General features: G+C 37.6%; 2 protein-coding genes across 7 annotated transcripts in view; one reads left to right on the forward strand and one right to left on the reverse strand.

The window, feature by feature from the left end:
• LARP4 (La ribonucleoprotein 4) overlaps positions 1-9,734 on the reverse strand; it is a 71,640-nt gene extending 61,906 nt beyond the window's left edge. For 3 of the 6 annotated variants that reach the window (XM_025883015.2, XM_073881998.1, XM_025883014.2), the window contains exon 1: positions 8,289-8,448. In XM_025883015.2, coding sequence (XP_025738800.1) covers positions 8,289-8,306 — 18 coding nt within the window. In that variant the 5' untranslated portion in view covers positions 8,307-8,448. Of the gene's footprint in view, positions 1-8,288; positions 8,449-9,596 lie in introns of those variants that run through there. The other 3 variants (XM_025883016.2, XM_073881997.1, XM_025883018.2) reach the window with 3 other exon arrangements.
• A 2,074-nt stretch (positions 9,735-11,808) lies between these two features.
• Positions 11,809-16,364, forward strand: part of FAM186A (family with sequence similarity 186 member A) — a 63,870-nt gene continuing 59,314 nt past the window's right edge. Inside the window, exons 1-2 of the mRNA XM_073881865.1 lie at positions 11,809-11,835; positions 12,031-12,234. Coding sequence (XP_073737966.1) covers positions 11,809-11,835; positions 12,031-12,234 — 231 coding nt within the window. The remainder of the gene's footprint in view (positions 11,836-12,030; positions 12,235-16,364) is intronic.

Raw genomic sequence — 16,364 nt, forward strand, 5'->3', positions numbered from 1 at the left:
ATAGTCCTCAACATACTGAGTCATTTTACTCCAAACTGTCATCTGATAAAGCCAATGGCTAATTATACAAATGAAATTTTAAAAAATTCCAACTTCAAATCAATATTAAATATGAAAATAATCCTTTTCAGAAATGTGTACAGTCAAGTCAGCAAACTGTTATTTTTTTTTATGATTTTATTTATTTATTTGACAGAGAGAGACACAGCGAGAGAGGGAACACAAGCAGGGGGAATGGGAGAAGCTGGCTTCCCACAGAGCGGGGAGCCCAATGCGGGGCTCGATCCCAGGACCCTGGGATCATGATCTGAGCCAAAGGCAGACGCTTAATGACTGAGCCACCCAGGCGCCCCAGCAAACTCTTATTTTTAAATAAAAAGGACCAGAAAACTAAGATGAGACTTATCTTTCCTAAGTGTATATGAAAGCAGCAGCTCACATGTAGTATTATGCACCAGATACTATTCAAAGCACTTTACGTCAACTATCTTAACAATCTTATGTGAGACAAATTAATATTATCCTCATGTTATTAGTATTATCCTCAATTTATACATAAAACTGAGAAGCAGATGTTAAACAACTTGCTCAAGGTCATACAAATAGAAAGGGGCTGAGCCTGCCCCCAGTTCTTAACCACTCTTTTTTTTTTTAAAGATTTTATTTATTATATTTATTTTATTTGAGAGAGAGAGAGAATGAGATAGAGAGAGAGCATGAGAGGGGGTTGGGTTAGAGGGAGAAGCAGACTCCCCGCTGAGCAGGGAGCCCGAATGCGGGACTCGATCCCAGGACTCCAGGATCATGACCCGAGCCGAGCCAAAGGCAACGGCTGAAACAACTGAGCCACCCAGGCGCCCCTTAACCACTCTTTTGTGCAACCCTGTATATAAATGTATCTTATCATTATTACTCAATCACTGCCCCATTTTTTCCCTTTACCTAACTCAAAAGGCTAGAATAATCCTATATTTCTCTTACCTTGCTTAACTGCAAATTTTTGTAAATTCCAGAAATTTAATTTCTAATAGCTAATTCAACAACAAATATTTTAGCACCAACTTATGTGCACTGTTAGTGATATGCGGAAAAATACTGCCAATAAGCATACAGTCTCTTCTGAAAAATTAAAAGTTATACAAATCAGGACATTTTTGAGCATGAAACAAGATGGGACATCTGTTCCAGAAAATAGGTGTACACTATAACTATCTGGGACAAAATGGGACGTATGATCACACTAACCTATTTCGTAGTTTGCAATATCTAATGGTATGAAGTACTGGCCACCTATGTACAACACAAACCCTGGCTTACTCCTGACTTTCTGTTTTGAAATACAAAATGCTTTTCTCGTCCCTCAATAATACATAAACCAAACAAAACTTAACTCCTCATCCTTGGGAGTCTGGCTTTAAGTCTACACTTCATATTCTACCCCTAGCAATATTCATCTAAAGTACTCCTCTGAAAAAAAGAAAGAAAAACAAACAAACTCCGCTGTCTTTGGTTTAGAGTCAGTCATTTATAGATACACATATTTTCTGAACCAAAGTTTGGCTCAAAAGTTTGGCTCTATTACAAGAAACAGACAAGAGAAGACACATGAGTGATATTCAAAAGTTTCTTTTTCTTACATTTACCTATACTTGCACATTAGGAAAAATTTTCTTCGTAAAAGAGGAAATCATCTATTTGCATTTTATCATTTGTATTCCTTTAAATCTTGCATATAAATGAGTCTGTATTTTAACATATTAAAATCTTCTCTCTTGTTTTATAAGTTTTATTTGCCCAATTAAAAGTATACTCTTAAGCTATAAAAAATTTAAGATAAGGTAATTACCCCATTTGGCTTACCCAGAATCAGGGTAAATTAGTAACAAGGCTCAGATTAGAACTCAAAAAGGTACACTTCTCTCTCTCTCTTTTTTAAAGGTATATATCTCTTAAATCAGTGCTATCTCACAGCTTTTGCAATTACCAGTGCCATTATGATGTAGTTTTAATAAATTTTCCAAAATTGTTCAACAAATCAGGCACAAATTACAGTCATTTTGGAAGGCTACTATTTATATACTGGACAATTTACACAATAGAGTTGCCATGATGATCAAACGATAGTTGTGGGTTAAGCTCTTCTCTAGACTGTGTTACAAGGCTTAATACATAAACATCATAAACAGCATAAACATCAAGAACACAAACTAACTTTGTCAGAAGAAATTATTATTCCCAAATTACAGATAGGAACTTGATGTTCCAAAAAGCTGTCACTTGTCTAAAGTCATACAACTAACATTTGAACCCAGGATTCCAAAATCCTTACAGAAAATCACAGTGCATAATGCAAAAGTTTATGTTTTCAAGACTGGAAACCTTCCTCAAGAACTAAACATTAAAGAAAACAAAATTTAAGCAAAATACAGAATATAGAAAAAATAAAAGAAAATGCTATGAATACCATCAGAGCTAAAGAGTCATTTTCCATTTTCACTTAAGGATCTTCAAAGAGGTTAAAAATCTTTTTAATGACTTCACAATGATAGCTGTATTATAGTTTCTCAACTTCCTCTGCTTTCTGCTCCTCTGCAATATAGACTCAGACCCCATTTCAACTACAGGGTCAAAATCTTTTCTTAAGCTCCTAGGTAGTGGGCGCCTGGGTGGCTCGGCCGTTAAGCGTCTGCCTTCAGCTCAGGTCATGATCTCAGGGTCCTGGGATCGAGCCCCGCATCAGGCTCCCTGCTCAGTGGGAAGCCTGCTTCTCCCTCTCTCCCACTCCCCCTGCTTGTGTTCCCTCTCTCACTGTGTCTCTCTCTGTCAAATAAATAAAATCTTAAAAAAAAACAAAAAACTCCTAGGTAGAAAATCAAAATTACAGATTTGAAATGTTCATGACTACTATCAAGGATCATTTCCATTACCTGGGAAGTAATACGGAGCTGCCTGATAGCCCAAACCCAAATTGATACAAAATAGTTAAACATCAATATTCCTAGCTTCTGGTTTTTCAGAAAACTGTAAACCAGTTCACTGTAATTTGAAGCACCAAAAGGTACTTTTACAGCTTTATGTTCATTTCTAAGCATTTTATTCTACTTTTCACATTTCAAAGATAATTCCTACTTCATTCTCAATCCATTGTATCTGAAAATATTTCTACTTGAAAATATTCTTATTCATTTTTAAATTCTGCATCTACCTCCAATAAATATTCCAGAATCAAATTGTTCAGAAACCACTATTCACTTATTTATAATTTCTCTTGGCAATCATTTCACAATTTGTTTAGGCACTTTTTTTTTTAAAGATTTTATTTATTTATTTGACAGAAAGACAGCGAGAGAGGGAACACAAACAAGGGGAGAGGGAGAAGCCAGGCTTCCCGCCGAGCAGGGAGCCTGATGTGGGGCTCGATCCCAGGACCCTGGGATCATGACCTGAGCCAAAGGCAGAAGCTTAACGACTGAGCCACCCAGGTGCCCCAGGCACTTTCTTCTTCTAAGTCATTTTTTATTTTCTTAATTTATTTTTTAAAGATTTTATTTATTTGACTGAGAGAGCACAAGCAGAGGGAGAGAGAAGAAACAGGCTCCCTCCTGAGCAAGGAACCCGATGTGGGACTAGATCCTAGGACCTTGGGATCATGACCTGGGCCGAAGGCAGCCGCTTAACCAAATGAGCCACCCAGGCATCCCTCTAAATCATTTTTTTAAAAAATCATTTTCACTTAGTGACATCTATTAACATTTTACAAATAAATTATTTAAAGGGAAAAACCAGTACTATATTTGGGGTGAAAGGCACAATGTTATGATTACCATAATATAAATGATTTCAGATTCTAAGGCTAATCCAAAATTTGAAATGTTATTACCTAAAAAAAGCAGAAAACTTTAGAAGTCAAATAAATTATTTTAAAAATTATGTAAGAGCTGGGGGAAGAAGGGAATGGGCAGTTATTGTTTAATGCATAGTTTCAGTTTTGCAAGATGAAGAGTTCTGGATGTGGATAGTGGTGATGTTGCACAACAATGTAAAAGTACTTAATAACCCTGAACTATACACTTAAAAATGTTTAAGATCATTAAATTTTATGTTATCTGTATTTTTAAATAAGAATTTTAAAAGTTATCTAAGAGTTATTAAAGCATCCTAGAGTGCATAAAAGTCATTATTACCTAAATAAGTGGTTATAAGTATTCATTTTCAGGGAAAAACTCAAATTGAGACAGAAACCCAATTAAAACATGGCCAAACAACTAAAGCAGACGTAACTGCTAAAAATATTGGCGGGGGGGAAATGATCTGAAAAACAAAAATGTTAGCAACCATAAAAATCATTAAAAAAAGGTGTAACCTGTCATTTAAGTAATTTGATAGAAGGTAGCATGATGCTGTTTTGAACTTACAGAATGTGTTTTAAGGGAATTTATGTCGGTACATGTCTGAAAATTCTGTGAATTATCCAAACATTTTTACCTCTTCTCAGAGAGCCAGACATTGTATATGTTTCCTTCAGAACAGAGTGAGAAAAAAAACCAATAAACTACTAAAATCAATATAGCCCTTTGTCGGCAAGACTAAGTTAAAAAAAAGTTACCTCTAAGTAGTTTATTTATTTATTTATTTGAGAGAGAGAGAATGAGAGAGAGAGAGAGCACATGAGGGGGGAGGGTCAGAGGGAGAAGCAGACTCCCCGCTGAGCAGGGAGCCTGATGTGGGACTCAATCCCAGGACTCCAGGATCATGACCTGAGCCAAAGGCAGTTGCTTAACCAACTGAGCCACCCAGGCGCCCCAAAGTTACCTCTAAGTATTACTTAAAACAGGATTCCCTGTCTGCCTGTAGATTTCTATTGCAGTATAGCTAGACAGCAGAGTTCTAATTCCAGCTTCAATATTCACTAGCTGTATAATCTTGGGCAAGTTTCTTAAATTCTGTGGCGTAGTTTATCTCTAAACTGGAGATAATAATTCTACCTACCTCGTCTACCTCGTAGGTAGGACTGGGTAGATGTATATATATGTTCACATGCAAAAACACTTAATAGGCCTCATGCACAGGTAAGTACAATATATGTGTATATCACAATTATTATGGTATCATTATCATTACTATTATCTATCCCACTGATTCCAGTTATAAACTAAAAGCTGGGGTCTTTCCAGAAAAATGCACACAAGAAAAAGATTTTGAACACAACTGCAAAGGGCCCAGATTCCATATTAGAGAAGTCCTACCAAAGATGATTCACAATCAACTTGGTTTACAGCAAAGTGGTTAACCTCTCTTGTGCCATGGACCGCTTTAGCAGTCTAACTAATCTATAGATCTCTTCTCAGAATGTTTTTTTAATTTTTTATTTAGATTTTTTAAATTTATTTGACAGAGAGAGAGACAGCAAGAGAGGGAACACAAGCAGGGGGAGTGGAAGAGGGAGAAGCAGGCTTCCTGCTCAGCAGGGAGCCTGAGGCGGGGCTTGATCCCAGGACCCCGGGATCATGACCTGAGCCAAAGGTCTTAGGTGGCTTAACGACTGAGCCACCCAGGCGCCCCTCAGAATGTTTTTAAATTTTGAAATGCACAGGATCACAAAATAAACCAATTATAGTTATCAAAATATTTTTAAATTTCTACTTTAGTAATAAATGTGCTTTTCTAATGCATTAAATAACAAGATTTTTAAACATATAACAAGGTATAATGAACATTAACAGTATTTCAAGATAACTGCAAAAACTGTAATATATGAAAAAATTTCTCTTGTTGAATCCATTGCAATTTCAAGAATTTTCAATTCTCTTCAATTCTAGATTTTAATTAGAAGCTAGTCAGAATAAAGAGGCAATTTTTTTTTCCCTCAATGAAGTTCACAGACTTCGTCAATTCTAACCAGAGACCCAGATTAAGAATTCTTAGCTTAGGGGAAAGTGCAAAAATAAGTTCTGGAGCCAGAGACTTGTGTTCTACACGCCAGACTTCAGACTTTAGTCCCCACATTATTTGCACCTGAATGACCTCAGGCATCAAACCATGAGCTTTGGTTCACTCATTTAGAATAATTTCTAAATCCTATAGGTTAGAGGCGCCTGGGTGGCTCAGTTGTTAAGCGTCTGCCTTCGGCTCAGGTCATGGTCCCAGGGTCCTGGGATCCAGCCCCACACTGGGCTCTCTGCTAGGGGGTAAGCCTGCTTCTCCCTCTCCCACTCCCCGTTTGTGTTCCCTCTCTTGCCGTGTCTCTGTCAAATAAATAAAATCTTAAAAAAATTAAATAAATCCTATAGGTTATTCCTATAGTTCTAAGGATCAAATATTAGCTAACAAAATGCCACATAACCAGTGTGTTACTTTTTTTTTTAACTGATTTTAATACCATATATTCAGCCCCAAATGTTTAGTGACATTGTTAATTTTCAGTAACTCATTATAGGAGAAAAGTTAAAAACCACATACTGATTCACAAAGAAAATGATTAGTGGAAATATTAACAGTTTAATAAAAGCCATGATTTGGCACTAGAATGACCTATATCTAAATACCAATTCCACTACTTTACTTCTAAGTTAACCTCTCCACCTCAGTTTTTCTCATCTGTAAAACACTGCAATGTTGTTTTAGAAACAAGAGAGGATCTAGCTTAAACACTCAATAAACGGAGCGATTATTAAAGTTCACATTTTAACAAAGCCAAAGGAATCAATTTGGAACTCAAAAGTATATTTTGGAATTCATGTTAATATGAATAAAACTTCGCATCCTCTTGCCCAGCAAAACACATCACACTTAAAATATGAAGCACGTGCATGGCATAACGTTCCTAATACAAACTGGCACTGTTTAAAATCATATCTGATTTCTTATCCTGCCGAAAAAAACCTACAACGAGGATAAAAAACGGTAAACAGAATGGGGTCAGTAATCTCAAATCTTTTCATGATTCACTTGGCAATGTTCCAATGAATATTTATTACCAATGTCGGACATACTCTAAGGTAGCTAGGTTTCTTTAAAACCCAATTTAAAGATCTCAAATTTATCAGCTACACACTGTCGGTTAGATTAAAAAAAAATTAAAGCAGTATTTACTTTATGCCGGAGTATTACGGAGTAAAATACATCCCTCCCTCCTAGAGAGAGGGGGAAAAAAAAACCTGCCATAGACTGGTCCTGGCTTCTCGATCCATTATACAACCTGTAAATTCCTTCCCTCATTGAAAAGATTCTTTTTATGGGCATAGTTAACAAGTGCCAAGTTGCGAAGTTGCAGCTTTGCTGGTTTGACGTTTTCACAATTCAAGAACAATATGATCTGGAATCTACTAAAAGCATTAGCCAGGCAGTCAGCTGATGCTCACTGCACACAAGAGAAACAAATAAGAGAAACTAAACCTCGTATTTGTGTAAGGTAGATATCCACTACCTTTAAAATTAAAATAGGCCAGCAGCACACGTTCCAGTTAAAATAAAAGTACTTCTACTGTTAAGTAATATTAAAAAAACAAAAAACAACCCGGCTTTCCTCAGACTAGGTTTCTCTCATTCTTGGAATTTTCCTCGTATAAGGGCTTTTATCCGTCCATAAAGCCAAACCCTCATCACGGAGCCACTGCCTGAGTAACTTTTACAAAAGGTCAAAGTGGTGCCTTTCAAGGCTTCCAAAGCCTATTGGCGTCTCCTCCGTTCACAGTAATTCGCTTTCCACCCACAGAACGTTCCAGAGACTTAGGGACGGGGACCAAACAAAATTTGGTGGGGGTTGCTAAAAAGCAGCTTTCAACTTTCTCTTCAACACACTTAAACAGAATTTCACCTTCCTTCCTCCGCGGCCCCACATGTTGCTTGCTTCCCAGAGGGCCCCGCGAGACCTCGCTCCTCCACCAGCCCCCCCGCCCAACGCGCCCACCTGATTACCCTTTTCTCTGCAGACTCCGCCCCCGCCCTGCTCCCCCCGCCCCCGCCCGGTCCCCCCCCCCCGCCTGTGTTCCTCCTCTAGGATGACCATATGGGACACTTTCCCCTTCCTCTGATTCGCACCTCACACCAGACAAGCCTGGATTCTCCACCTTCAATTCTCCCCCACTACGGCCCTCACTTCCCACAGGTTCCTAAAGTATTGTGAGAGCGCACAGTGGAGCCGCGGGCCTGCACGGCCCAGGTGCTGTGTCAGCCTATCTGCCGGTTCCGCGGCGTGTACGGCCTGGAAAGTCACATGGCGGTGGGACCGGCCGGCGCCTCCACTCCTGCTCTTCTCACAGCAGGACGACATTACCAAGTCCACTCACCTCCACGAAGAGCAACATGTCTTCCTCCGCTCAGCCCAATCGTTCTCGCCGCCGCGACTCCAACGGGCTTACAGGCCCGAGCCCCAATTGCTAGGATAAGGACACTCGCCTGGCCCCTCCACCCGGCAGTGGACCCGGCTCCACCCCCGCCGTCAGCCGCTGCGGCCTGACCCGCCCAGTCCCACCTCCCTTGAAAGAGCAACTGCTTCCGGTTCTAGAGAACAATTGCTTCCGGGAGAAGAGAAACCTCTCGGCGCGCTCAACTTTTGCGCTACCTTTTCCAGCGGCAGCATGGAAGGTACTATCATCGGTCCTGGGGGGAGGAGGGAACCTATCAGAGGAAAGCACCATTCTGTACTACGGGGGTGTGTAAAAATCTTATTGACGCATTTTATCCCTCGATAAACGGCGGGCTACCACTGCTATAATTACGCAGTTTTCATAGTTCAAAATCTAGATCTGATGAAAAGCCGAGCTTGTGTGAAGTGTACTGGACAGACGCCCAATCCTTCCGAAAATTTGGCGGCTCGGAGAAGAAAAGTAGAGAAGAAAAAAAGCGAGTAGCAGTTATAGTAAATATATTAATAGCAGCTGCTGTATATTGAATGCTTACTATGTGCCTGGCATTATTCTAAGTATTTTATGAGAATTAATCTTTTAAAAACCGCATGCAATACATATTATCCTCATTTTACAGTTGAAGGAGCTCTCTAGAAGTGCGGGTTTCCCTTTAAAACGCCTTTAAAGAACTTTGCCCTGTGTTCACTTAAATCCGGGACCCACATCTAAGCTACTTAATATGGTTAGCCTCATCGTTGATGTTGTCACTGTCACTTCAAATGAAGTACAATAAAAACAAAATTTTAAAAATGGTCTTTATACTTTTCTGTTAGATGATCCAAATTCCTTATTATCTTCAGCAATACCTAGTAAGCTTTATCCTTCCCTATCAGTCCCACTGCTATATCCTAGTTCAGACACTTATCTTTTGAAATAATTATGTCTTGATCTTTTCCACTGATTTTTACCATTCTATTATTTCAAAAATCTTTCTAAATTAAAGGTTTCATTTTCACCAAACTGTTTCTTGCTTTCAAGACCTTACCATTCTGATCCCATGTAATCTCCCTTACTTTATCTCTAATGAATCTACTCATTTTACTTGAATATCAAATTAATTTCTCCATCAAATTCCTGATATTTGTGTTCCATCCTCTCCCTAATCTGATCTACAGTAGACAACATTACTTCATCTCAGTTAAACCAGTCTCCTCACCTTTCCCCTGAAAGACAAAACTCAACACTCACCTCCAAAGCCATGGTTCAAGGTCTCTTCACTATCTGGAATGCCTTCATTTGTCAATCAACCTTCTCTCTCCATAGGGTTTTCCCAAAGACACTGCTCCCCACAGATTTCTTCTTCATGTCCCTTATTAGCACTTGAATAGTCTATCTTAAATTATTTTCTTTTTTTTTTCGTTTTTTAGTTTCTTCACTGGTGCCCTATAGTATATTCTTCACATTCTAAGATAATGGTGGCCACATAGTTGTAGTATCACTTGACAAATGCTTGCCAAATTGAAAGGTAAGGAGGGAGCTTTTAAATTTTGCTTTAAAAAGCCTTCATTTCCAGTTGCTGATGAATCCCATGCTGCATAAAAAATATGAGAGAGGGAGAGAGCACAATAATGCTAAATTAGTTTATTTGACAAGCATGCAGACTGTTTTGTGAATGCCTACTGGGATAAGCAATGTAAAAAAAAAATCAAGAGAAAGTGATTTAAGCATCTCACAATCTAATATTATCAACAAAGTACTTAAACAGATTAATTGATAAGTTCAAGAAATGCTGGATAATGATGGATATTTTAATCAAACTTAACATTTACCAAAATAATTCTTAATTGTGGTCCTTTCAGAAAACATTTTTAACTTCCTTGAATGGACTTAATTGTGATTTGTAGAAAAGGAGGGAGTAATTTTTGTGACTGGGTGTGAGGGGACGCAATTAACAATAAAAGAAAGTATTCTGGGGCTTAGAACTAAGTTTCCATAGGAATTGAGTCTGAAACGATAATGAATATCCAAATTTTAGAAGATTTCTGAGGAGGAACTGAGGAAGAATATGTCAAAGGTTTAAAACAAACAAAACCCCTAAAACACAGCCTCTGGTTTTGAGAAGTTCACCAACTAATGGACAGAGACAAATAATAGTTACATTCCAATGAGAAAAGTACTATAATAGAAAGTTTACAAAGTGTTTTGGGAACACAGAGGAGGGGTTAATTTAGACAATGGGATATTAGAAGGGCGAATATTTAATTTGCTCTCTCTATATTGATTCATTTCTTAAAAGACAACTACTTTATGTTCCCCTGTCTCCCATTCTCTGAAGGACTCAAATACATAAATTGTTTAACTTCACAAGTGTACAGCAAGGACTCAACATAGGACTAAGTTTACAATAAGAACTCAACATAGGAAGTTGTATAAAGTCAAAAACCTAAAAGATGATATTATGTAGTTTGTGAATACATGCACCTGTAGTAAAACTGTATAAACAGAGACTAGACATAAATACATCAAATTCATGACTGTCATTGTCTCTGTAAAGGGACAGAGGAGAAGGAAGGAGTCTAGGGAGAACACCAAAAGGGACTCCAACTTTCTCTCTAATGCTTTATTTTATTTAAAAATTTCTGAAGCAGGGGCGCCTGGATGGCTCAGTCAGTTAAGCCGCTGCCTTTGGCTCAGGTCATCATCTCGGGGTCCTGAGATTGAGCCCTGCATGGGGCTTCCCTGCTCAGTAGGGAGTCTGTTCCTCCCTCTCCCTCTGACCCTTCCCTCTGCTCGTGCTCATGCTCTCGCGCATGCTCTCTCTCAAATGAATAAATTTTTTTAAAAATCTTAAAAATTTCTGAAGCAAATATGACAAAATGTTAATATTTGTTCATTCTATGTAATAGGCACATGGCTGTTATATTACTTTCTGTACTGTTTCATATTTTTTAATAAATAAAAATGCTACACAGCTAACAAAACTACCCTGTCCCTTAATTGCTCCAGTGTCTTAAATCCTTTCACCTCCTCTGCAATCAAAGTAGCTGCCCAGAGTACTCCTCTCAGTAACAAAGCAGCGTCCAGTTTTCCCTTCAATTTCTCCAGCCAGCTATGGAATTTCAAAACCTTCTTCAGTCACGTTCCTTGGAAAAATGAATAACTAGGCAGTGCAAAGAGTGTGATCTTCATCCAAATAATAGTTTCCAAATTATTGCATGTCTAGGACAAGTTGAGGGGCAGCTGAGGACCTTGTAACACAACTAGTCAATTACAGGTTTAAAAATTCTTAAGCAAAACCTCAGGAAGAGAGAAGAATCAGGAGTTACATTTGATATACTGGATCTTGAATTCTAACACCTAGATTATAAGCTTATTTAAGCAAGGCTATATCTTCTATTTCTTTTAGCGTTCCTGTTGTCTATTTCCTACCCTCCCGCCCCCCTACCATCACAGCATATAGATGGAATGCCTGGGTTCTCTGCATATAGTAAGCACTCTAGAGATGTTTGAGTCACTGATGTCACAATGGATCTACTATGACATCACCAGGACTGCAATACCATGGTTAGCAACAAATTAGGGTAAACCACAACCTCTGGGAGCAGAAAGACCTCTTCTAGCTTGCTTGTGGACACCTTTATTAGCATTTGCCTATATTCCGTAAAAAAAGAAGAAATAAAAGAAAATCACTCAACTTTTCAAAGTATTTATCAAAATGCCAAGTGGGATAGACAGCGAATCTGAATCAGAAAAAGAAATTGAAGATTCCACCCTCATGTCCAGAAAAGCCCTTTATAAATCAGGGGTCCCTCAGCTGGAGATCCCATTTGCAGTACAGAATGTCATCTCTAGGATTGAGCAAGCACAGTTTTATCGAGCCAGAGAGGTAGGTCGTCAATGAGAAGTTTACAGATTACAACTGTTTTTTAACCTTCAATGATAAGCTACATTTTTTGAACTCATTTTATTTTCATGATCTTTGACTGTGTTTGAGGTAACTTTAATTTCAAATGACAATTTCACCTAACTCTGTGGATAACTTCCTCCAATTTAGTCCCTTTTACTTTCCTATCAGAATTAAATAAGCCTTTTAAGAAATAAATCACATGTGCTATTGAGTGATTGGGATAGAAAGAAAAATAAAAATCTATAGCTAATATTGATATCTAATTTCAGTCAATAGTTTTCATTTGTTCTCAACTAAACTTTTATCAAATAGCTTTAACATGAAGAAATATAGTTTGGTTTGAATTCCAGCTCCGGAAGGGGGATTTATTGGCCAATAGAAACCCGAGGACAATGAACAGAAGCTTGAATAATACAACAATCCAATAAACTCCAAACAATTAAGGGTATACTGCGTTCTGTTCTCTCAGAATACAACAAAATCAGTCAGGTTAAAAGAAATTAATTCAAGTAAGTTTTTTCCTATGTTTAAGGAGTGCTAAATATTTGTACTTTCTCATTCTCCAAATAAACTTACTCCTGCTCCAATTCCCCACAACTAACAACAATAACCTGGTGTTTGCTTTTAACACCTTTATTGAGGTATAACTGACACATAATAAGCTGTATATGTTTTTAAGCATACAAGTTTTGATATATATAAACACCTGTGAAAACCTCATTGCAATCAACATAATGAACTTACCCATCACCCCAAAAAGTTTCCTTATGCTTAGTTACAATTCCTCCCACATGCCCTTCCCTACCCCCCACCCCAATCTCTAGGCAACTGCCAATCTGCTTTTTCTGTCTCTATAGATTATTTTGCATTTTAAAATAATTCTATATAAGTGGAATCATACAGCATCTACTTTCAAATAAATAAAATCTTTAAAAAAAGATTCTTACTCCCTCACCCTCTGCCCCCCAAAATTAAATTGGCTATGAATATTTGTATATTTATTCATGACTTATTTTATAGACGTATTTATATAAACACTTCTTTGGGATAAATACTTAGGTTGGAATGGCTGGGTCACATGGTATATAAATGTTCAATTTTTAAAAAACTACCAAACTTTTGGGGCGCCTGCGTGGCTCAGTCGTTAAGCATCTGCCTTCGGCTCAGGTCATGATCCCAGGGTCCTGGGATTGAGCCCCACATCGGGCTCCCTGCTCAGCGGAAAGCCTGCTTCTCTCTCTCCCACTCCCCCTGCTTGTGTTCCCTCTCTCGCTGTGTCTCTCTCTGTCAAATAAATAAAATCTTTAAAAAAAAACAAAACTACCAAACTTTTAAAAAGTGGTTATAATCTGTTGGCCATCTGGATGTCTTCTTTGGAAAAATGTATATTCAGGTCTTCTGCCCATTTTTAAACTGGATTATTTTTTGGAGGGTGTTGAGTTTTATAAGTTATTTATATATTTTGGATACTAATCTTTTATCAGATGTCATTTGCAAAGATCTTCTCCCATTCTGTAGGTTGCCTTTTAGTTTTTTTGATTGTTTCCTTTGCTGTGCAGAGCTTTTTATTTTGGGGCGCCTAGGTGGCTCAGTCCTTAAGTGTCTGCCTTCGGCTCAGGTCATGATCCCGGGTCCTGGGATCAAGCTCCGCATCGGGCTCCCTGCTCGGCGGAAAGCCTGCTTCTCCCTCTCCCACTCCCCCTGCTTGTGTTCCCTCTCTTGCTGTCTCTCTGTCAAATGAATAAATAAAGTCTTTAAAAAAAGCTTTTTATTTTGATAAAGTCCCAATACCTTATTTTTGCTTTTGTTTCCCTTAGCTCAGGAGACTTATGTCAAAGAGGTTACTACCTGTGTTCTCCTCTAGGATTTTAATGGATTCCTGTCTCACATTGAGGTCTTTCATCCATTTTTAATTTATTTTTGTATATGGTATATGAAAGGGATCCAGTTTCATTCTTTTGCATGTTGCTGTCCAGTTTTCCCAACACCATTTATTTGAAGAGACTATCTTTTCTCTATTGGATATTCTTTCCTGCTTTGTCGAAGATTAATTGACCATATAGTTGTGGGTTCATTTCTGGGTTTTCTATTTTGTTCCATTGAACTATGTGTCTATTTTTGTGCCAATACCATTATCAGGGAAATACAAATCAAAACTACAATGAGATATCACCTCACACCTGTCAGAATGGCTAAAATTAAGAAGGAACACAGGAAATAACAGGTGTTGGCAAGGTTGCTGAGAAAGAGGAAAACTCTTACACTGTTGGTGGGAATGCAAGCTGGTGCAGCCACTCTGGAAAATAGTATGGAGGTTCCTCAAAAAGTTAAAAATTGAACTATCCTATGACCCAGCAACTGCACTACTAGGTATTTATCCAAAGGATACAAAAATACTGATTTGAAGGGATACATGCACCCCTATATTTATAGCAGCATTATCAACAATAGCCAAATTGTTGGAATTTATGGAAAGAGTCCAAATGTCCATCAACTGATGAATGGATAAAGAAGATGTGGTATACACATACAATGGAATATTACTCAGCCATAAAAAAGAATGAAATCTTGTATTTGTAACAATGTGGCTGGAGCTAGAGAGTAGTGTGCTAAGGGATATAAATCAGTCGGAGAAAGACAAATACCATTTGATTTCACTCATACGTGGAATTTAAGAAACAAAACAAATGAACATGGCTGGGAGTGGGGAAGAGAGGCAAACAAGTAACTGACTCTTAACTATAGAGAACAAACTGATGGTTACCAGAGGGGAGGTGGGTGGGAGGATGGGTTAAATAGAGAAAGGGAATAAGGAGTGCACTTGTGAGGAGCACCGGGTGTTTTGTGGAAGTGTGGAATGACAATATTGTACACCTGAAAATAATATTATACTGTATGTTAACTAACTGGAATTTAGTTAAATTAAACTTTTTAAAAAGTGGTTATACTATTTTATATTCCCACAAGCCATATATGAGATTTGCAATTGCTCCATATCTTTATCAACACTTGATGTTGTCGGTCTTTTTAATTTTAACCATTCCAAAAGGTATACAATAGTATCTCATTGTGGTTTTAATTTGCAGTTTCATAATGACTAATGATTTTGAGCAACTTTCCACAAGTTTATTTGCACTCGGTATGTCTTCTTTGGAGTTCAAATATTTTGACCATATTTTAAAAGCTTATTAGTCTAGGTTCTTATTATTGAGTTTTGAGTATTTTTATGTATTTTGATTGCAACTTTTATCAGATAAGCGATTTGCAAATATTTTTTCCCATTCTATGGCTTGTCTTTTTCTACTAATTGTGTCTTTCAAAGAACAAAACTCCTTAGTCCAATTTATCAATGTTTTCTTTCTTTCAAAGCAAACTTTCACTAACCCAAGGTCACAAACATTTTCTCCTATGTATTCTTCTAGGAATTTTACATTTAGGTCTATGGTTCATTTTGTCTTAATCTTTGTATATTATATCAGATATTGATTGAGATATTGTGGGGTTTTTTTAGACAATTATTCTAAATCCATTTGTTGAAAAGACTATCCCTTCTCCATCGCGTTGCATTGTACCATTATTGAAAATTAATTAACCATATATGTATGAATTTATGGACTCTCTAGTCTGTTCTCTTGATCTATTTATCTATGTTTATGCTGATACTACAATGTCTTGATTACTGAGGGTTTTTGGTCTTTTTTTTATTACTGAGGTTTTATGATAATTCTTGAAATCATAAACTTTTAGTTCTCCAACTTTGTTCTTTTTCAACTATGCCCAACTTCTCTCACATCTTCCTTTTTCCCTCATTTCCTCTTCTTGGGCTTCTTTCTCTGGTGTGACACACTCAAACACTCATAACCTAAAAACTGTCTATATCCACACTGCTTTCTCCCTTTGCATTTCCATATAAAACTTAGAATCAGTCTGTCAAATTCTACTAGGGGAAAAAGCCTGCTGGTATAGATCAATTTGGGGAGAATTGAGAACTTAATTTTGAGTCTTCTGACCTGTGAAAACAGCATATGTCTGTTTTTATTTAGGTCTAATTCTTTCTCAGAAATGCTAGGCCTTGCATATCTTTTATTAGATTTGTCCCTAAATATTTC

The sequence above is a fragment of the Callorhinus ursinus genome, unplaced genomic scaffold (genome assembly GCF_003265705.2).
Source record: "Callorhinus ursinus isolate GAN/ISIS: 27379988/994484 unplaced genomic scaffold, GSC_fseal_2.0 scaffold44, whole genome shotgun sequence".
In the NCBI taxonomy this organism is placed as follows: domain Eukaryota; kingdom Metazoa; phylum Chordata; class Mammalia; order Carnivora; family Otariidae; genus Callorhinus; species Callorhinus ursinus.